Source organism: Oncorhynchus tshawytscha, linkage group LG09, assembly GCF_018296145.1.
Source record: "Oncorhynchus tshawytscha isolate Ot180627B linkage group LG09, Otsh_v2.0, whole genome shotgun sequence".
Lineage (NCBI taxonomy): Eukaryota > Metazoa > Chordata > Actinopteri > Salmoniformes > Salmonidae > Oncorhynchus > Oncorhynchus tshawytscha.
In genome coordinates this window covers 54,913,421-54,936,444 of record NC_056437.1, presented here as the reverse complement: position 1 = coordinate 54,936,444, position 23,024 = coordinate 54,913,421, and the positions used below count along the sequence as shown (strand labels likewise).

Sequence of the window (23,024 nt, the reverse complement as noted above, 5' to 3'; positions counted from 1 at the left end):
GTTGAGAATTTCAAGTTCCTTGGTGTCCACATCACCAACAAACTAACATGGTCCAAGCACACCAAGACAGTACTGAAGAGGTCACGACAAAACCTGTTCCCCCTCAGGAGACTGAAAATATTTGGCATGGGTCCTCAGATCCTCAAAAGGTTCTACAGCTGCACCAACGAGAGCTGGTTGGTTGGTGACTGGTTGTATCACTGCCTGGTATGGCAAGTGCTTGGCCTCCGACCACAAAGCACTACAGAGGGTAGTGCGTACGGCCCAGTACATCACTGGGGACAAGCTTCCTGCCATCCAGGACCTCTATACCAGGCGGTGTCAGAGGAAGGCACTAAAAATTGTCAAAGACTCCAGCCAACCTAGTCATAGACTGTTCTCTCTGCTACCGCACGGGAAGCGTTACCGGAGCGCCAAGTCCAAGAGGCTTCTAAACAACTTGTACCACCAAGTCATAAGATTCCTGAACATCTAATCAAATGGCTAACCAGACTATTTGCATTGTTACGTTACAGCCTTACTCTAAAATTGATTAAATTATTTATTTTTCTTATCTATCTACACACAATACCTAGCATAGCATTTTGCAAATGCAATACAATTTTAAAAACGTTATTATTTACCTAAGTATTCAGACCCTTTGCTATGAGACTCGAAATTGAGCTCATTTGTGTCCTGTTTCCATTGATCATCCTTTCTTACTCTGATATTTAGAACCCAACACTTGAGATGTTTCTACAACTTGATTCGAGTCCACCTGTGGTAAATTCAATTGATTGGACATGATTTGGAAAGGCATACACCTGTCTATATAAGGTCACACAATTGTCAGAGCAAAAACCAAGCCATGAGGTCGAAGGAATTGTCCGTAAAGCTCAGAGACAGAATTGTGTCGAGGCACAGAACTGGGGAGGGGTACCAAAAAATGTCTGCAGCATTGAAGGTCCCCAAGAACACAGTGGCCACCATCATTCTTACATGGAAGACGTTTGGCTGAGCTGCCAGCTCTAGGAAGAGTCTTGGTGGTTCCAAACTTCAATCGGGGGAGAAGGACCTTGGTCAGGGAGGTGACCAAGAACCCAATGGACACTCTGACAGAGCTCCAGAGTTCCTCTGTGGAGATTGGAGAACCTTGGGACAATCATCTCTGCAGCACTCCAACAATCAGGCCTTTATGGCAGTGGCCAGACAGAAGCCACTCCTCAATAAAAGGCACATGACAGCCGGCTTGGAGTGTACCAAAAGGCACCTAAAGGACTCTCAGACCATGAGAAACAAGTTTTTCTGGTCTGATGAAACTCTTTGGCCTGAATGCCAAGTGTCACGTCTGGAGGAAACCTGGCACCATCCCTACGGTGAAGCATGGCAGTGGCAGCATCATGCTGGGGGGATGTTTTTCAGCAGCAGGGACAGGGAGACTAGTCAGGATCGAGGTAAAGATGAATGGAGCAAAGTCCAGAGAGCTCCTTGATGAAAAGCTGCTCCAGACTGCTCAGGACCTCAGACTGGGGCGAAGGTAACGTAACAAAATGTGGAAAAAGTCAAGGGGTCTGAATACTTTCCGAATGCACTGTATATATATTGAAAGAAATATAATGAAATACTTTTCTCCTGATGTTTAGCATCTCCTCAGGGATCTGAACTCCAGCGCCCTTCTGCTGTGTCTGTGTTCTTATTTACCAAGTCCACACACAGCTGCTTCTGCACATACAGTGCCTTCAGAAAGTATTCACACCCCTTGACTCTTTCCAAATGTTGTTGTGTTACAGCCTGAATTTAAAATGAATTAAATTGTCACTGATCTACACACAATACCACATAATGTCAAAATGGAATTATGTTTTTAGAAATGTTTACAAATTAATTAAAAATGAAACGCTGAAATGTCTTGACTCAATAAGTATTCAACCCTTTTGTTATGGCAAGCTTAAATAAGTTCAGGAGTAAACATGTGCTTAGCAATTTAAATAATAAGTTGCATGGACTCACTCTGTGTGCAATTACAGTGTTTAACGTACATTTTTAATTACTACCCTATCTCTGTACCCCACACATACAGATAATTGTACTGTCCTCAGTCGAGTAGTGAATTTCAAGCACAGATTCAACTAAAAAGACCAGGGAGGTTTTCCAATGGTTTGCAAAGAAGGGCACCTATTGGTAGATGGGTAAAGAAAAAAGCAGACATTGAATATCCCTTTGAGCTTAGCGAAGTTATGAATTAGACTTTGGATGGTGTATCTGTACACCCAGTCACTATAAAGATACAGGAGCCCTTCCTAACTCAGTTGCTGGAGAGGAAGGAAACCGTTCAGGGATTTCACCATGAGGCCAATGGTGATTTTAATACAGTTACAGAGTTTAATCGCTGTGATGGGAGATAACTGAGGATGGATCAACAACATTGTAGTTTCTCCACAATACTAACCTAATTGACAGAGTGAAGAGAAGGTAGCCTGTACAGAATACAAATATTCCAAAACATGCATCCTGTTTGCAATAATGCACTAAAGGAAAACTGCATTAAATATGGGAAAAAAATTATTTTCCTGAATACAAAGTGTTATAATTGGGGCAAATCCAACACAACACATCACTGAGTACCATTCTTCAAATTTTCAAGCATGGTGGTGGCTGCATCATATTATGGGTATGCTTGTCATCAGCAAGGACTAGGGAGTTTTTTTTAGGATAAAAATATATGGTATAGGCAATATTCTAGAGAAAAACTTTGTTCAGTCTGCTTTTCAACAGACGCCAGGAGACAAATTCAGCTTTCAGCAGGACAATTACCTAAAACACAAGGACAAATACAGTGGGGCAAAAAAAGTATTTAGTCAGCCACCAATTGTGCAAGTTCTCCCACTTAAAAAGATGAGAGGCCTGTAATTTTCATCATAGGTACACTTCAACTACGACAGACAAAATTAGAAAAAAAATCGAGAAAATCACATTGTACGATTTTTTATGAATTTATTTGCAAATTATGGTGGAAAATAAGTATTTGGTCAATAACAAAAGTTTATCTCAATACTTTGTTATATACCCTTTGTTGGCAATGACAGAGGTCAAACATTTTCTGTAAGTCTTCACAAGGTTTTCACACACTGTTGCTGGTATTTTGGCCCATTCCTCCATGCAGATCTCCTCTAGAGCAGTGATGTTTTGGGGCTGTTGCTGTGCAACACGGACTTTCAACCCCCTCCAAAGATTTTCTATGGGGTTGAGATCTGGAGACTGGCTAGGCCACTCCAGGACCTTGAAATGCTTCTTACGAAGCCACTCCTTCGTTGCCCGGGCGGTGTGTTTGGGATCATTGTCATGCTGAAAGACCCAGCCACGTTTCATCTTCAATGCCCTTGCTGTCCTGGTCCCTTTGCAGAAAAACAGCCCCAAAGCATGATGTTTCCACCCCCATGCTTCACAGTAGGTATGGTGTTCTTTGGATGCAACTCAGCATTCTTTGTCCTCCAAACATGACGAGTTGAGTTTTCAGCAAAAAGTGATATTTTGGTTTCATCTGACCATATGACATTCTCCCAATCTTCTTCTGGATCATCCAAATGCTCTCTAGCAAACTTCAGACTGGCCTGGACATGTACTGGCTTAAGCAGGGGGACACGTCTGGCTATGCAGGTTTTGAGTCCCTGGCGGCGTAGTGTGTTACTGATGGTAGGCTTTGTTACTTTGGTCCCAGGTCTCTGCAGGTCATTCACTAGGTCCCCCTGTGTGATTTAGGAACTTTTTGCTAACCGTTCTTGTGATAATTTTGACCCCACGGGGTGAGATCTTGCGTGGAGCCCCAGATCGAGGGAGATTATCAGTGGTCTTGTATGTCTTCCATTTCTTAATAATTGCTCCCACAGTTGATTTCTTCAAACCAAGCTGCTTACCTATTGCAGATTCAGTCTTCCCAGCCTGGTGCAGGTCTACAATTTTGTTTCTGGTGTCCTCTGACAGCTCTTTGGTCTTGGCCATAGTTGAGTTTGGAGTGTGACTGTTTGAGGTTGTGGACAGGTGTCTTTTATACTGATAACAAGTTCAAACAGGTGCCATTAATACAGGTAATGAGTGGAGGACAGAGGAGCCTCTTAAAGAAGAAGTTACAGGTCTGTGAGAGCCAGAAATCTTGCTTGTTTGTCGCTAGTGGGCGTGTGGGAAAAAAGGAAAGTAGTGGGTGTGTGGAAAGGAGTGGGTGTGTTGAAAGGAAAGTAGTGGGTGTGTGGAAAGGAGTGGATGTGTCGAAAGGAAAGTAGTGGGCGTGGAGAAAGGAAAGTAGTGGGCGTGTGGAAAGGAGTGGATGTGTCGAAAGGAAAGTAGTGGGCGTGTGGAAAGGATTGGGTGTGTCGAAAGGAAAGTAGTGGGCGTGTGGAAAGGATTGGGTGTGTCGAAAGGAAAGTAGTGGGTATGAAGAAAGGAAAGTAGCGGGCGTGTGGAAAGGAGTGGATGTGTCGAAGGGAAAGTAGTCGGCGTGTGGAAAGGAGTGGGTGCGTTGAAAGCGCTCTGCTATAGGCTAGACGGTTTTGATTGAGCTGCAATTCTTCCCACACAACTATACCATACCGCAAGACTTTGGACTTCTGTAAGAGGATGAGTCTAAGTCATATTTCACTGTTATTTTTACACAAACAATTGTACATTTTCAGTTATAAAACTGAGGATTGTTTATTTTTTATTAAAAGTACTAAGGACGGCTGTACTGTTGCTTGTATGTGTTGTATGCATGTGCTTACTGTGACCCTGATATTGGTGACTAGGCAGCTACTTCCCATGCCGTTGAGGGACAGTAGTGCTTGGCAAACGGGAGCCAAGGACACTGTGTTGTTGTTGCTGCCGTTCATGATCTCCCCCATTGACTGTATGTATGTACTGTATCAAGGTGACAATCAATATTAGTCATTTCCCGTGTAGGCTGCTATATTACTTGAAATCATATCAAGGGAATGGGGGGGAAAATTCCATGTTAGCTACCGCCGGCGACACCATGATACAGCTGCCCAGTGGAAAGCACCACAGGTCGGTAAGCATCTCCATACAGCACATCTGAACTAGTCATTACCACCGGCTTATCAACTCGTCGTGCAGCCCAATCAGCCACGCAAAATGGTTTTGAGTGGCAACAAATCTGTCCAATTAGCTGATTCTCTTTCCATACACCCACTTCTTTATACACACCCACTCGTCCATACTCTGATCGCCATTTTGGGCTGCAGCTACCCATACTTGCCCGCATGGCCTGCTGAACTAGATCAGTGGTGGGCTGGGGCTCAGGTGACATGAGAAGTCGAGAGAGGCTCACATGATTAAGTTGGCTGAAGCTTTGGTGTAAATATTCAAACCACATACACAACTGATGGATATTCATGTTTTTCACAGACACAAAACAAGTCTGGTTATATCACATATGCTAATAACCTTCCGCAATTATGTTTCCTAAAATCTATATATCTGACCTTGTCAAATGTCTGTTGTTATTTCAGAAACTTGGGCAGTGTAATCATTGGATCGGGGTGCTTCTGTATCCATACTTTTATTTCTCAGACTTAAAAGAAAACAGATGAAATACTCATACTCCATTTTCATAGACATAGACATTTTCATAGACTAACAAGGGTTCAGAATGTATGACTACCGTGTGTGACTACACTGGCAAAAAAGTCTGATTATGACTTATCTGTCACGATCGTCGTAAGAACATTCGGACCAAAGTGCAGCGTGATATGGGTTCCACATGTTTATTTAATGAAACGCACAAAAAAACAATAAAATAATAAACGAAACGGGATGTTCTGGAGTGCTCGCTCACAGGCAACAACACAAAAACAAGATCCCACAAAAACCAGTGGGAAAATGGCTGCCTAAATATGATCCCCAATCAGAGACAACGCTAAACAGCTGCCTCTGATTGGGAACCATACCAGGCCAACAGAAATAAAACAACCTAGATTACCCACCCTAGTCACACCTAACCAAAATAGAGAATAAAAAGGCTCTCTTTGGTCAGGGCGTGACATTATCATAGAAAACAGAGAACCAATTAAACTTTTCTCTGATCATAGCTAGCTATGCCGACTAACATTTCTCATGCTCATCATCTGTGGAACAGAACGTATTGTAATAATATTCGAAAACTCTGATATGGACTATCACTCACTCCACCAGAATAACTGAAACACTCAAGGCTAAATACATTATGGGAAGTAGAAAAATAAATTCAATTCAACCAAAAAATGACAAGAGCTTGAACCTGGAACAGACAGGCTGCCAACCAGAGAGACGGATGGAGCTGAGACAAAAAAAGCAAGGGTAAACAAGCCTGCATTAAGCCAACGCTCACTTCTTGTAAAGCTATCGACCATGGTGTGGTTACACAGTTTGCTTCCACAGCAGTTTCCCCCTGTCTGTCTCTTCTTCTTCCACAGTGTAGTGTGTCTGTCTCTTCTTCTTCCACAGCATAGTGTGTCTGTCTCTTCTTCTCCCACAGTATAGTGTGTCTGTCTCTTCTTCTCCCACAGTATAGTGTGTCTGTCTCTTCTTCTTCCACAGTGTAGTGTGTCTGTCTCTTCTTCTTCCACAGTGTAGTGTGTCTGTCTCTTCTTCTTCCACAGTGTAGTGTGTCTGTCTCTTCTTCTTCCACAGTGTAGTGTGTCTGTCTCTTCTTCTTCCACAGTGTAGTGTGTCTGTCTCTTCTTCTTCCACAGTGTAGTGTGTCTGTCTCTTCTTCTTCCACAGTGTAGTGTGTCTGTCTCTTCTTCTTCCACAGTGTAGTGTGTCTGTCTCTTCTTCTTCCACAGCGTAATGTGTCTGTCTCTTCTTCTTCTACAGTGTAGTGTGATTGTAGGGTGCTGTCTCTACTTCTACCTCTTCAAATTCAAAATCAAATTGTTTCATTGGCCTGAAAAATATTGCGTAAAGATTGCCAAAGTACAATGTTTACAATATACATTGTAATAAAATAATAAATAAAAGTGATAAAAAGTCAATCATAAAAATAAATATATAATATAAATAACAGCAATAGAATGGCAACAGTGGATAGTAAAACAGTGAATAGAAAAATATAATAAATAATATGAACAATATTAGACTGGCGAGTGTAGAGAGTATAGAGATATTGTTATCCACGTCGGCACCAACGATGTTAGGATGAAACAGTCAGAGGTCACCAAGCGCAACATAGCTTCAGCATGTAAATCAGCTAGAAAGATGTGTCGGCATCGAGTAATTGTCTCTGGCCTCCTCCCAGTTAGGGTCTCACAAATGAGTCTCACAACTCAATCGCTGGTTGAAAACTGTTTTCTGCCCCTCCCAAAAGATAGAATTTGTAGATAATTGGCCCTCTTTCTGGGACTCACCCACAAACAAGACCAAGCCTGGCCTGCTGAGGAGTGACAGACTCCATCCTAGCTGGAGGGGTGCTCTCATCTTATCTACCAACATAGACAGGGCTCTAACTCCTCTAGCTCCACAATGAAAAAGGGTGCAGGCCAGGCAGCAGGCTGTTAGCCAGCCTGCCAGCTTAGTGGAGTCTGCCACTAGCACAGTCAGTGTAGTCAGCTCAGCTATCCCCATTGAGACCGTGTCTGTGCCTCGACCTAGGTTGGGCAAAGCTAAACATGGCAGTGTTCACCATAGCAATCTCACTAGAATAAAGACCTCCTCCATTCCTGCCATTATTGAAAGAGATCGTGATACCTCACATCTCAAAACATCTCAAAATATTAGATCCCTCACTTCAAAGGCAGTTATAGTCAATGAACTAATCACTGATCATAATCTTGATGTGATTGGCCTGACTGAAACATGGCTTAAGCCTGATGAATTTACTGTGTTAAATGAGGCCTCACCTCCTGGTTACATTAGTGACCATATTCCCCCTGCATCCCGTAAAGGCGGAGGTGTTGCTAACATTTACGATAGCAAATTTCAATTTACATCTTTTGAGCTTCTAGTCATGAAACCTATACAGCCTACTCAATCACTTTTTATAGCTACTGTTTACAGGCCTCCTGGGCCATGTACAGCGTTCCTCACTGTGTTCCCTGAATTATTCTCGGACCTTGTAGTCATAGCAGATAATATTCTAATTTTTGGTGATTTTAATATTCACATGGAAAAGTCCACAGACTCACTGCAAAAGGCTTACGGAGCCATCATCGACTCAGTGGGCTTTGTCCAACATGTCTCTGGACCTACTCACTGTCCCAGTCATACTCTAGACCTAGTTTTGTCCCATGGAATAAATGTTGTGGATCTTAATGTTTTTCCTCATAATGGACCACCATTTTATTATGTTTGCAATCGCAACAAATAATCTGCTCAGACACCAACCAAGGAGCATCAAAAGTCATGCAATAAATTCTCAGACAACCCAGATTCCTTGATGCCCTTCCAGACTCCCTTTGTCTACTCAAAGAAGTCAGAGGACAAAAATCAGTTAACCACCTAACTGAGGAACTCAATTTAACCTTGCGCAATACCCTAGATGCAGTTGCACCCCTAAAAACTAAAAACATTTGTCATAAGAAACTAGCTCCATGGTATATGGAAAATACCTGAGCTCTGAAGCAAGCTTCCAGAAAATTGGATCGGAAATGGCGCCACACCAAACTGGAAGTCTTCCGCCTAGCTTGGAAAGACAGTACCGTGAAGTATCGAAGAGCCTTCACTGCTGCTCGATCATCCTATTTTTCCAAATTAATTGAGGAAAATAAGAACAATCCGAAATTTATTTTTGATACTGTCGCAAAGCTAACTAAAAAGCAGCATTCCCCAAGAGAGGATGGCTTTCACTTCAGGAGTAATAAATTCATTAACTTCTTTGAGGAAAAGATCATGATCATTAGAAAGCAAATTACGGACTCCTCTTTAAATCTGCATATTCCTCCAAAGCTCAGTTGTCCTGAGTCTGCACAACTCTGCCAGGACCTAGGATCAAGAGAGACACTCAAGTGTTTTAGTACTATATCTCTTGAAATAATGATGAAATTAATCATGGCCTCTGCATACTGGAATCTATTCCAACTAAACTACTGAAAGAGCTGCTTCCTGTGCTTGGCCCTCCTATGTTGAACATAATAAACGTCTCTCTATCCACCGGATGTGTACCAAACTCACTAAAAGTGGCAGTAATAAAGCCTCTCTTGAAAAAGCCAAACCTTGACCCAGAAAATATAAAAAACTATTGGCCTATATAAAATCTTCCATTCCTCTCAAAAAGGTTAGAATAAGCTGTTGTGTAGCAACTCACTGCCTCCCTGAAGACAAACAATGTATACGAAATGCTTCAGTCTGGTTTTAGACCCCATCATAGCACTGAGACTGCACCTGTGAAGGTGGTAAATGACCTTTTAAAGGCGTCAGATCGAGGCTCTGCATCTGTCCTCGTGCTCCTAGACCTTAGTGCTGCTTTTGATACCATCGATCACCACATTCTTTTGGAGAGATTGGAAACCCAAATTGGTCTACACGGACAAGTTCTGGCCTGGTTTAGATCTAATCTGTCGGAAATATATCAGTTTGTCTATGTGAATGGTGAGTCACTGACGTGATCTTCCTGTCTGGGTTGGCGCCCCACCCTTGGGTTGTGCCATGGCGGAGATCTTTGTGTGCTATACTCGGCCTTGTCTCAGGATGGTAAGTTGGTGGTTGAAGATATCCCTCTAGTGGTGTGGGGGCTGTGCTTTGGCAAAGTGGGTGGAGTTATATCCTGCCTGTTTGGCCCTGTCCGGGGGTATCATCGGATGGGGCCACAGTGTCTCCTGACCCCTCCTGTCTCAGCCTCCAATATTTATGCTGCAGTAGTTTATGTGTCGGGGGGCTAGGGTCAGTCTGTTATATCTGGAGTACTTCTCCTGTCTTATCCGGTGTCCTGTGTGAATTTAAGTATGATCTCTCTAATTCTCTCTTTCTTTCTCTCTCTCGGAGGACCTGAGCCTTAGGACCATGCCTCAGGACTACCTGGCATGATGACTCCTTGCTGTCCCCTGTCCACCTGGCCATGCTGCTGCTCCAGTTTCAGCTGTTCTGCCTGCGTTTATGGAACCCTGACCTGTTCATCGGACGTGCTACCTGTCCTACCTGCTGTTTTCAACTCTCTAGAGACAGCAGGAGCGGTAGAGATACTCTTAATGATCGGCTATGAAAAGCCAACTGACATTTACTCCTGAGGTGCTGACTTGTTGCACCCTCGACAACTACTGTGATTATTATTATTTGACCATGCTGGTCATTTATGAACATGTGAACATGTTGGCCATGTTCTGTTATAATCTCCAACCAGCACAGTCAGAAGAGAACTGGCCACCCCTCATAGCTTGGCTCCTCTCTAGGTTTCGTCCTAGGTTTTGGCCTCTCTAGGGAGTTTATCCTAGCCACCGTGCTTCTACATCTGCATTGCTTACTGTTTGGGGTTTTAGGCTGGGTTTCTGTACAGCACTTTGAGATATCAGCTGATGTAAGAAGGGCTATATAAATACATTTGATTTGATTTAGAGTAAACATGCTAATATTATTACTACTAAAATGAATGCTACTGCCTGTATTAGCAGTTGGGTTATCATTTTACTATTAGGATAGTAGGATAGCAGAAGGTGACATTTAAAAATGTGGTTGTGCATCAGCAGTTTTTGTCTTGTTATGTCAGTCAGTAATTGTCACGCCCTGACCTTAGAGCTTTTTATGTCTCTATTTTGGTTTGATCAGGGTGTGATTTGGGTGGGCATTCTATGTTCCTTTTTCTATGTTTTTGTATTTCTTTGTTTTGGCCGGGTATGGTTCTCAATCAGGGACAGCTGTCTATCGTTGTCTCTGATCAGGAACCTTACTTAGGTAGCTTTTTCCCACATGGTGTTTGTGGGCAGTTATTTTCTGTTTTGTGTTTCTGCACCGTACAGGACTGTTTTGGTTTTCGTTCAATCTCTTTGTGATATTTGTTATTTAGTGTTCAGTTGAAATAAAAGTATGAACACTTACCACGCTGCTCTTTGGTCCGATGATTCCTCATCTTCCGATGACGAATACCGTTACAGTAATAGTCAGTCAATCAACCCATGTCAGCTAACATTGATTACTAAGTTAGTTTAGCGGTCAGCTATCTAAACTTGTTATCATGGTCAAATTACCAGCCGGGGGGCCCCCATTGATTTTGTTACTTAGTCTCGTTCAGATATCATATTAATGCAAAAATGTCTCTCCCCCTATGATTTTTTTTTTAATTGCAGAAAATTAGCTGTAAAAAAGTTTATTTTCCTCTCTGCACCATGCCAAAATGAGTAGAATTGCATGAAATTAGTTATAAAATTGCAAAACCTTCTCTCCACCCCATGCCAAAATGTGGAGAATTAGAGCGAACTTGCATTAAAATGGTAACAATGCCAAATCAAGTGAAATGGATAAACAAATAAATAAAACAATAAAAAGTTAACAGTAAATATTACACTCACACAAGTTCCAAAAGAATAAAGACATTTCAAATGTTGTAACTCTCTGTCTCTCTCATTAATGCCACCTCTCACAGCTCTTAGTGACACCTACCCATAAGCCCCTCTCTTTCCATTTACTGTAACCAACATCCTCACCAACTGAGCACAGACCGACACAGGACGTCCAGCATAGTACAGTAAATAAAAGTAGAGTATAGTTCAGTACAGTACAGTATAGTACATTACAGTACTTTAGAGCACAGTAAAGTACAGTTGTCACGCCCTGGTCTTAGTATTTTGTGATTATATAATTATTTGGTCAGGCCAGGGTGTGACATGGGTTTATTTTGTGTTGTGTTTTTGTATTGGGGTTTTAGTAGGTATTGGGATTGTGGCTGAGTAGGGGTGTCTAGCATAGTCTATGGCTGCCTGAGGCGGTTCTCAATCAGAGTCAGGTGATTCTCGTTGTCTCTGATTGGGAACCATATTTAGGTAGCCTGGGTTTCACTGTGTGTTTTGTGGGTGATTATTCCTGTCTCAGTGTGTTTGTATTCACCAGATAGGTTGTATAGGTTTTCACGTTCCGTTTCTTGTTTTTGTATTTTGTCGTGTTTATTCATTTATTAAACATGTATCGAACTAACCACGCTGCATTTTGGTCCGACTCTCCTTCGACGGAAGAAAGCCGTAACAGAATAACCTACCACACCCGGATCAAGCAGCGAAAGGAGGAATGGACATGGGAAGACGTTTTGGATGGCAAAGGTTGTTACACTTGGGAGGAGATACTGGCTGGAAGAGATCGCCTCCCATGGGAACAGGTGGAGGCACTTAGGAGAGCAGAGGCAGCCGGAGATAGGAGCCGACGATACGAGGGAACACGGTTGGCAAGGAAACCCGAAAGTCAGCCCCAAAAACTTCTTGGGGGGGGGGCTCAGGGAGAGTGTGGCAGAGTCAGGGTTCAGACCTGAGCCAACTCCCCCTGTTTATCGTGAGGAGCAGCGATCAAAGGACTTCTGGACTTGGGAGGAAATATTGGACGGAAAAGGACCCTGGGCACAGCCTGGTGAATATCGACGCCCCAAAGAAGAACTGGAGGCGGCGAAAGCGGAGAGGCGCTGGTATGAAGAGGCAGCACAGCGACGCGGATGGAAGCCCGAGAGTCAGCCCCAAAAATGTATTGGGGGGGGCTCACAGGGAGTATGGCTACGCCAGGTAGGAGACCTGCGCAAACTTCCTGTGCTTACCGGGGGGCTAAAAAGACCGGGCAGGCACCGTGTTATGCTGTGGAGCGCACGGTGTCTCCAGTGCGGGTGCATAGCCCGGTGCGGTACATACCAGCTCTTCGTATTGGCCGGGCTAGAGTGGGCATCGAGCCAGGTAAGGTTGGGCAGGCTCGGTGCTCAAGAGCTCCAGTGCGCCTGCATGGTCCGGTCTATCCAGTGCCACCTCCACACACCACTCCTCCGGTGGCAGCTCCCCGCACCAGGCTCCCTGTGCATGTCCTCTACCCAGTGCCAGCACCATGCACCAGGCCTTCAGTGCGCCTCGCCTGTTCAGCGCTGCCAGAGCCTTTCTCCTCTCCAGCGCTGTCGGAGTCTCCCGCCTGTTTAGCGCTGCCAGAGCCTTCCTCCTCTACAGCGCTGCCGGAGTCTCCCGCCTGTTTAGCGCTGCCAGAGCCTTCCTTCTCTCCAGCGCTGCCGGAGTCTCCTGCCTGTTCAACGCAGCCAGAGCTGCTAATCTGCATGGAGCAGCCAGAGCTGCCAGTCTGCATGGAGCAGCCAAATCCGCCAGTCAGCCAGGATCCACCAGTCAGCCCTGATCTTCCAGATCCGCCAGTCAGCCAGGATCTGCCAGTCAGCCCTGATCTTCCAGATCCGCCAGTCAGCCAGGATCTGCCAGTCAGCCAGGATCTGCCAGAACCACCAGCTAGCCAGGATCCGCCAGTCAGCCAGGATCTGCCAGAACCACCAGCTAGCCAGGATCTGCCAGAGCCTACTACCTGCCTGAGTTTCCTCTCAGTACTGAGCTTCCTCTCGGTACTAGCCATCCTCTCAGTGCCGAGCTTCCCCTCAGTGCCGAGCTTCCCCTCAGTGCCGAGCTTCCCCTCAGTCCCGAGCTGCCCCTCAGTCCAGTGGGGTCCTTGGTGAGGGTTATTAGGCCTAGGTCGGTGGCGAGGGTCGCCAATCAAAGGACGCGTTACAGGGGGACTAAGACTTGGTTGGAGTGGGGTCCACGTCCCGAGCCGGAGCCGCCACCGTGGACATACGCCCACCCGGACCCTCCCCTATGGGTTTTAGTGTGCGGCCGGGAGTCCGCACCTTGGGGGGGGGTTCTGTCACGCCCTGGTCTTAGTATTTCGTGTTTATATAATTATTTGGTCAGGCCAGGGTGTGACATGGGTTTATTTTGTGTTGTGTTTTTGTATTGGGGTTTTAGTAGGTATTGGGATTGTGGTTGAGTAGGGGTGTCTAGCATAGTCTATGGCTGCCTGAGGCGGTTCTCAATCAGAGTCAGGTGATTCTCGTTGTCTCTGATTGGGAACCATATTTAGGTAGCCTGGGTTTCACTGTGTGTTTTGTGGGTGATTGTTCCTGTCTCAGTGTGTTTGTATTCACCAGATAGGTTGTATAGGTTTTCACGTTCCGTTTCTTGTTTTTGTATTTTGTCGTGTTTATTCATTTATTAAACATGTATCGAACTAACCACGCTGCATTTTGGTCCGACTCTCCTTCGACGGAAGAAAGCCGTTACAACAGTACAGAATATTAAAGAAAAGTGAAGTATAGTTCAGTAAAGAAAAGTATAGTTCAGTACAGTCATGTAATGTACTGCAGACTAGAATAGAGTGGAGTAGAATTCAGTACAGTACACAGTAGCACACACTATACATCCTGTGTATCAACCATATTTACGATCATACACACAGTATACTGTGTATCAACCATATTTACGATCATACATCCGTATACTGTGTATCAACCATATTTACGATCATACATCCATATACTGTGTATCAACCATATTTACGATCATACATCCATATACTGTGTATCATCCATATGATCATACATCCATCCGTATACTGTGTATCAAATCCCTCCTGACAGCTCAGTTTGTCCTCTACTGGGGGAGTCCATATGGGCCCTGCTCAAAAATAGTGCATTATTTAGGGAATACGGGATGTACACGCAGTCTCTCCTCATGCTGCCCCACACAGCTCATCTCGGTGGGACAGTCAACACCAGGCACCAGCCCTCCCTGTCCCTGTCTCCTTCGGCCAAATCCCAATCGAAAGATCAATCTGTGACGCAGAGCTCTCCTACGTGGCGTTCACCCCTCTATTACAGTATGTCCAACTGAGGTGACTGGGCCGTTGGACCCAGGGGGCAGAGGGGCTGCCAATATCACCGTCACCCAATAGGCAGAGGTTGAAGAGTGGCTCATCGTGGCTCATAGGAGCAGGCCGCAACACAGGCTGACAACAGAGGGACTGGTAGAGTTCAATAGAGGGAGATGAGGCAAAGAGAGACAGAAAGGCAGAGGGGGAAAGAGAGGCGGTGAGGGAGGGAGAGGCAGAGAGGGAGAGGAGGCCTACAGATGGGGTTTAGAAACAAGGATGAGAGATGGCACCCTGCTGAGGCAATCTGAATTGACAAAGGTCCTGAAATATTCACCCCATCCCCCTTTATCAGACCACATCAATCCTAGAGATAGAGAGAGACAGAGAGAAACAGAGAGAGAGAGATCATTCCTCCCACCTTGGCAGTAATTCAGGCCCTATTGATGACCGACCCTAGAGGAGTATATGTGTCCATTACCCCCGTCCCCCAGATGCGCTGTGATGACCACAAGAGAAATCTTCCCTCCCTCAAAGCTATAGGGTCCAGTTACAGTGTGATGTGGCAAACTGGAGCTTAGCAAGAGTGATCTCCTTTTCTCATTGCCTGCTGATGGAGACCTGGGGGTACATTGTGTCTGTGTGTATTTGTGTCTCTGTGTGTGTGTCTCTCTCTCTCTGTGTGTGTGTGTGTGTGTGTGTGTGTGTGTGTGTGTGTGTGTGTGTGTGTGTGTGTGTGTGTGTGTGTGTGTGTGTGTGTGTGTGTGTGTGTGTGTGTGTGTGCGTGTGTGTGTGCGTGTGTGTTGCTTGTAATTCTCAAGGGCTGCACTTCCCAGCCAGACTGAAATGGGCAAAATGACCCAGCTGCACTCCTCTCTATGGGGGATACACAACTGATATCACCACCTGGTTCCACAAAAGCTAGATGTGATCACGTCAGTCCCCTGGGAGAGGCAGGCCAGACCCACACCATTACACATTATGCCCATGGAAATCACAACAAACTCCTTTCTGAAATTAAAATTGAGAATACTTCCAGGACAGCCTTTGTTGAGAGCCTTTGAACGAGGCTTATTCTGAAGGATTTGGTGAATGATTAAATGCAAATGGCCCATAGTCCTGTAGGGTGCCCGATATACATGTGGTGAGCTGGTTTATAATGAGTCTGAGCACATTTCTTTGTCACATGAAAAGATCCCCTCAATTGATCAACAACAACAGCAAGACTACTAGTCTACCTCCAGCCCCCAGCCATGGTTACCAACCACAGCACATCTGCTATTCTGAGGCACCCCTTCAATAAGCTATTTGCAATATTGGCGCTGGAATTAAAGCCCGCCTAAGTCAGTGGCACAGATGGAACTATCCAAGCAGAAGATCTCCTTAAAATGTTGCATTGACAACCAAACACAATTCAATATCCAGTTTGTCTACAAATTCATAATTGATATGTTGGAATCACGTCTCCATCTCAACCAAAAGGTTCAAGAATAGGACTAAATCTAATCTCAAACTTTAAATAAAGTTTACTTTGATTTAGTCCTATTCTTTAACTGAGATTTTTGGTTGAGATGGAGACGTGAATCCAACATACAGTGTTAATGATTAACTTGAAGATTACATTTGAAATCAACCAAAGCTTGAAGTCCTAGGCCTTTATGTACTCTCTATGTTTTGCTGAACCCTGGGATGACTTTGCAAACGCTATGTAGGCCTAAACAATACAATTGATGATATATGACTTATAAAGTATGGTTACATTTCATTTGCATTGTTAAACCTCCCCTTTGGAATGACTTCGCTACAACAGTGAATATATTTAGTTATTAAGACATCTCTTAATAATAATTCTCACCATAGCACATGTGTAGTATTCAGTGACAAATGTAAAAGTGAAGCAGGGCTTGGTCAAAACCCTGGACAAGAGACCTAATAAATAAATTGTTGTAGATCAACTCTCAAGTAGGAAGTGCTGCCCAGCCTATTGTTTGTTAAGCCTGAAGATCCAATGTCGTTTCAAAAGGTACAAATTCAACATACTGTATCTTATACAAGGTTTGTCTATGATGAAAGTTGGTTACAATGATGACATAATCCTGTGAAATTGCACTCAAAACAACAGTTGGAGTTGATGAGTTCAGCCATTTTGTGCCCAGTGGGATGTTATTGTTTTTATGTTATATGTCAATAAATGTAATAACTTAATAATAACAACTTAATAATAATACATTACGTTCATCATAAACTTAACCTAATGGGCTCTTATGACGCCTTACATAACGTTGTTTTGGTTGTCATGGTCAGATGACATGTCCTTGGCCAGCAGCATACCACCCTGCATCCCACTGCTGGCTTATCACTGAAGCTAAGCAGGGTCAGTCCCTGGATGGGAGACCATATGCTGCTGGAAGTGGTGTTGGAGGGCCAGTAAGAGGCACTCTTTCCTCTGGTCTAAAAAAAGATCCCAATGTCACAGGACAGTGATTGGGCACATTGCCCTGTGTAGAGTGCTATCTTTAAGATGGGATGTTAAACGGGTCTTGAGTCTTTGTGGTCACTAAAAGATCCCATGGCACTTATCTAAAAAGTAGGGGTGTTAACCCCGGTGTCCTGGCTAAATTCCCAATCTATCCCTCATTCTATAATGTCCACCTAATCATCCCCATCTTCCAATTGGCTCATTTGTCCTCCTTAACTATTCCCCAGGTCGTTGCTGTAAATGAGAACGTGTTCTCAGTCAATTTACCTGGTAAAAATAAATAAAAACAATTGACCACCATGGTTGGACTGACAGAAAGGCTGACACATTTCTCTCATGTCTTTTTGAACAGCATCCAGTGTTGCAAGCAGTTTATCATTGCCACCAGAGTAGTCTACTCTATTCAGCTTTGGCTGAGGGACACGGTTGTACGTCCTGTCTTGAAAGTTCCTACAATTTTTACATCGACAGGTGCAGTCATGAATTACGCAAACAAGGCCTACAAAGGAAACCCAGCCAAGTTGAGCCAACTCCAGAGTGGTCCTCCCGACAAGGTCTGAAATGTTCAAACCTGACAGTCTGTTTCGCCTGAGAAACGGGAGGAGAGCAGGGTGATATGAGTGAGACAAGCCAGTCCGCTGTTCTGCTCCGTCCCATTCAATCTCCAGACTCCTCTCTCTCTCTATATGAAGAGATGTCTCCCGACCCGACCTAACCTGCTGCTGGCTGCCCAGTGCCCACACACAGACACGCGCGCACGCACACACACACACACACACACATAGGCGCGCGCGCAATAACATCACAAGTCCGTAGCCTACCTTCCGTGTGACAGCTGGAGGAGAGGATGGTGCTTGAGGGTCTGAAGAGGTAAGGAAGGTACCGGGAGAAGCATTTCATATTTTTTGTTGTTGTTGGCTGCGCATCACTATCAAGTCCACATCGTCTACACCCACTGCACTGACAGAGCGGAAAGAAACCGAGCGCTGGAGACGGAGCCCATAGTCTTCGACATCACTTTTACTCGGTTTAGATCAACGGGAATCCTTCCTTCGGGGCTATAGTAGCAGGAAGAGAAGAGAGGTCTCCACGCGCGATGCTACTCTCGTAAAACATTGTTCTTCCCCTAGTCGCCAGCAGGACACGAGAATATGTTATTTTTTTTGCTGGAGTCGGATGCGAGGGAGGGAGGGTGTTGACGGAGGGAGGAGGACCGAAGCATCAGGGTTATTTCAGGGGAGGCTGGGGAGCACCTGCTCTGTCTGTCGATAGCCGCATGCTGCCTCTGTTGGTCGCTCGAGAATTGACTGTTATGCCTGTGAGTGTCTCTATTGCGATCCGCAGGAAAGTTTCAAAGCCCATTTTGAAGAGAGAATATAGCCTACGTGCGTCTGATAAATAAATGTAGACTATTTATCATAACCATATCAGTTATCACTCCTTATTGAGACGAGGCGACATTTAATGATACTGTTGATGATGGGTTTATAGAATAATTTGCCTGTGTTGCTTTTACTTCAAGCATATTCTCCATGTAAAAGCCACGCTATGTGGGTCATTAGGGCACCTGAAGTGTCTGGGTCTGTGCTTTTGGGAATCCCTGGATAACTCTGGTGACATCTCCAGTCTGTAGGCTAATGAACTGTGTCACAGAGCATCAGGACTGCCAAGGCCATATAACAGTCATTCAGTTCACATAACTCAGGGGTGTCAAACTCATTCCAAGGAGGGCCGAGTGTCTGCGGGTTGTAGTTTTTTCCCCTTACAATTAAGACCTGGACTAGTGGTTCCCAACCAGGGGTACTAGGAGCCCTGGGGGTACTTGACCTATCCACATGCGGTACTTGAGAAGACTCATGAGACCATAGGCCTACTGATAAAATGCACAAGGGGGTACTCCGGGCAGAGATAAAATTCAGTTGGTGGTACAATAACCCAAAGCGATTGGGAACCACCGACCTAGATTAAGATGTTGGTAGCTCACAAAGGGTGATCGTGGGTTGCACAGGGAGAAGTGTTTGGAGAATGGGAGTGATTGGAGAAGATGGCAGAAAGGGAAACAAGGAAGACAGTGGAGCATATTATGAAGAAACAGGGAGTGGGGGATTACACAGGCCTTCTGAAAGGTCTGGTGAAGGAGAAGATGATGGCCAAGAAAAAGAAGAGAGAACAGTGGAAATGGTTATCAGGGAATATGGAATGATTTCACAGAACCTTTGGAGGATAAATTAGTGGTGGCAGGTGCAGTGATAACTGTTGAGAAGAAGTTGAGTGTAGAGGGAAGCAGGGTGGCGAGGAAGTTTGGCGTCAAGTGCAAAAATAGGGATACGTGTTCCAGTAACTCTCAGATGTAATCTGACGAGAGTGTCGATGAAGTTCCTGCAGTAAGGACCGCTGAGGTCGGCCTCGGTTCGTGGATGTAAAGGATGATTCTGGTCCAGTGGGAGTAAGATTTGTGGGGAGAATGGATCCTTGCATTTTTGCTGATCCATATGTGGTGGTAGGTTGGGTAGAGGAGAGGTTGGGGACTATTGAGTTGGTGAAAGTAACTAGGAGTGATGATTTATTGTGTTTCTTCAGCCCAAAGGGAGCGGGCACTCCGAATCACTCGATTAGGGACAATAAATGGGACTTGCTTTCCTCTCCGGAGCAGGGCACCGTTGAAAGGAATGATAACGGAGATGGCCTTAAATGTCGATGAAGATCAGTTAAGTGAAGATTCCCGGTGTCTGTGACGCTCGCCGTTTGGTGCGACGCAGATCCGGTGGAGAGAGTGGGGAAACAGAGAAGACGTTGTCTGTCCTGTTGAGTTTTGATGTAGTCTTTGCCAGATAAGGTTAAGGTACACTCTAAAAATGGTGGGTTCAACCAGGGTTCTTCTAAGATCCTCAAAGTTCTTCAAAGAACCTTAAGGATCTTGGCACTGAAAACTGCCCCCAAAAGGTTCTTCCATGAACCCCATAGGAGGTGGGGTTCATCGAGGAACCTCCTTAGTTGGTGGGTGTTCTTGCAGGAATCTAACTGCCCAACTGAAACATTTGGATATGAATTTGAAAGGACAGCAGGTGCAGGCACTTAACTGAAATATGTAAAGATCTCCTCAATTTAAGATCTAAATTTATAGATGGTGTCATCAGAAAACTATCTTTTCATATTTGTGCAAATCTTTCTAAAACAGAAAATGGACACAATTCAATGGATATCAATCAACACAGATGTAAGAATATGTACTGTAGGCTATAAGAATATGTTGAAGTCTAGCTGTATAGCGTGTAGCGACTGAACCGCTCATTTTTGTGTCTGCAGGTATACAGACGAGGAGGCATACAAAGGTATGTCAATTGGTATTGGTATTAATATGCAGATCACATTTACCATCCTCCTCCCTTACCTCTTCAATGAATATCCCATAGGCCTCTACATTATGGACAAGGTATACAATTTTTTTCATTCACATTTTACCACAGAAACCAAGATATGAATACTGTCGTGTGCATGTTTTGTTAATCATCTGTATAATTACTATTTTTTGGGATTCACAGACTTCACCCTCCCTACACCTCTGATGAATATAACAGGAAACCTGTTCGATCACCATGCACTGCAAAATCATTCTGGCTATGGATACAGAGAACATCAACACATTTAACATCAACATACCAGAGGATATACCCATTGGACATGGGTCTCTGCTGGGAGTTTACCTCATATTTGGATTTTTTAATTCTGCTTTACCACTAAAATCATAAGAAACACTGACAACTAAAATATTGGGCTATTGTTGTTATTGTTTTTATTGTTAAGTGTATTATTATTAACAATAATAATAATAGGGGAGGGGGTGTAGTTAAAAAATGCACCCCAAAAGGTTCTTCAAGGATCCATTAAAAAAGGCATTCTTTGAAGAACCCTTTTTTTTAAATGACTAAATGTTGTTGTGGTCCTGTTGTGGACGCAATTTAGTTTATTTCGTTCCAACAATCCTGTTTCTAAGCTCAAAAGACTGCACTCTCAGGAGAATTTAACAATAAGGGAGATGGACCGGCTCCCTCGTGGGACTCCTCTGAAAACACAGCATATGGCCAGCTACTGATGATGTAATACAAGCAGGCTGTCTACTGGAGGCATTAGAGTGGCAGGGTTGCATCTCTCCTGAGTCATTAAAGGTGTGTAGTGTGTGGCAGATGTGTCATTTATTGGAGTGCAGTATTGAATAATGACATTCTACAAACAATGACCATGCAACGAGCAACGTTTTATTCTCCGAAAGGCTTCTATATCATTGTTTGAAACATTACTCCATAGGGAACTGCATGCACTTATAACTGTAGTACACCCAGTGTACATAACACAAAGAATCTTGTCGGTCACAGAGAATGATCGAATCCAACGAAGCATATCATAAGGTGATTAACTCTCCTCAGAGAGGAATAGTCATCACCATCATTAGCAGCTTGACACCACCACAAACACCCTGGTGGGGATCCATCTACTAGGCTCTCATGACTGAGTTTCCCCTACTGATTAGCAGGAAGATCCCGTTCCCATCATTACTAATATAACTGTTGTTTTTCTATCCAGACAGAATCTGTCTGTTGCTCATGTACAGTACCAGTCAAAAGTTTTGACACACCTACTCATTCAAGGGTTTTTCTTCATTAAAAACAAACTATGAAATAACACACAAGGAATCATGTAGTAACCAAAAAAGTGTTAAACAAATCAAAATATATTATATATTTTAGATTCTTCAAAGTAGCCACCCTTTGCCTTGACAAATGCTGAGCACTTCTTGGCTGCTTTTCCTTCACTCTGTGGTCCAACTCATCCCAAACCATCTCAATTGGGTTGAGTTCGGGTGATTGTGGAGGTCAGGACATCTGATGCAGCACTCTATCACTCTCCTTCTTGGTCATATAGCCCTTACACAGCCTGGAGGTGTGTTGGGTCATTGCTCTGTTGAAAAACAAATGATAGCCCCACTAAGTGCAAATCAGATGGGATGATGTATCACTGCAGAATGCTGTGGTAGCCATGCTGGTTAAGTGTGCCTTGAATTCTAAATAAATCACTTACAGTGTCACCTGCAAAGCACCCCCACACCATAACACCTCCACCTCCATGCTTCACGGTGGGAACTACACATGCGGAGATCAACAGTTCACCTACTCTGCGTCTCACGAAGACACAGAGGTTGGAACAAAAAAAAATCTAATTTGGACCCATCAGACGAAATGACAGATTTCCACCGGTCTAATGACCATTGCTCATGTTTCTTGGCCTTCTTCATTTTGGTGTCCTTTAGTAGTGGTTTCTTTGCAGCAATTTGACCATGAAGGCATGATTCACGCTGATGAACAGCTGATGTTGAAATGTGTCTGTAACTTGAACTCTGTGAAGCATTTATTTGGGCTGCAATTTCTGAGGCTGGTAACTTTAATGAACTTATCCTCTGCAGCAGAGGCAACTCTGGGTCTTCATGAGAGCCAGTTTCATCATAGCACTTGATGGTTTTTGCGACTGCACTTGAAGAAACTTTTAAAGTTCTTGAAATGTTCCGTATTCACTGACCTTCATGTCTTAAAGTAATGATGGTCTGTAATTTCTCTTTGCTTATTTGAGCTGTTCTTGCCATAATATGGAATTGGTCTTTTACCAAATAGGACTATCTTCTGTATACCACCCCTACCATGTCACAACACAACTGATTGGCTCAAATGCATTAAGAAGTGTCACGCCCTGGTCTTAGTATTTTGTGTTTTCTTTCTTTATTTGGTCAGGC

General features: G+C 44.2%; 1 protein-coding gene across 1 annotated transcript in view; it reads right to left on the bottom strand.

Annotated features, from left to right (window-relative positions):
- The window catches only part of ppp2r2bb (protein phosphatase 2, regulatory subunit B, beta b), a 104,399-nt gene extending 85,951 nt beyond the window's left edge, over positions 1–18,448 (bottom strand). Inside the window, exon 1 of the mRNA XM_024432565.2 lies at positions 18,064–18,448. Coding sequence (XP_024288333.1) covers positions 18,064–18,142 — 79 coding nt within the window. The 5' untranslated portion in view covers positions 18,143–18,448. The remainder of the gene's footprint in view (positions 1–18,063) is intronic.
- Positions 18,449–23,024: the final 4,576 nt, after the last annotated feature.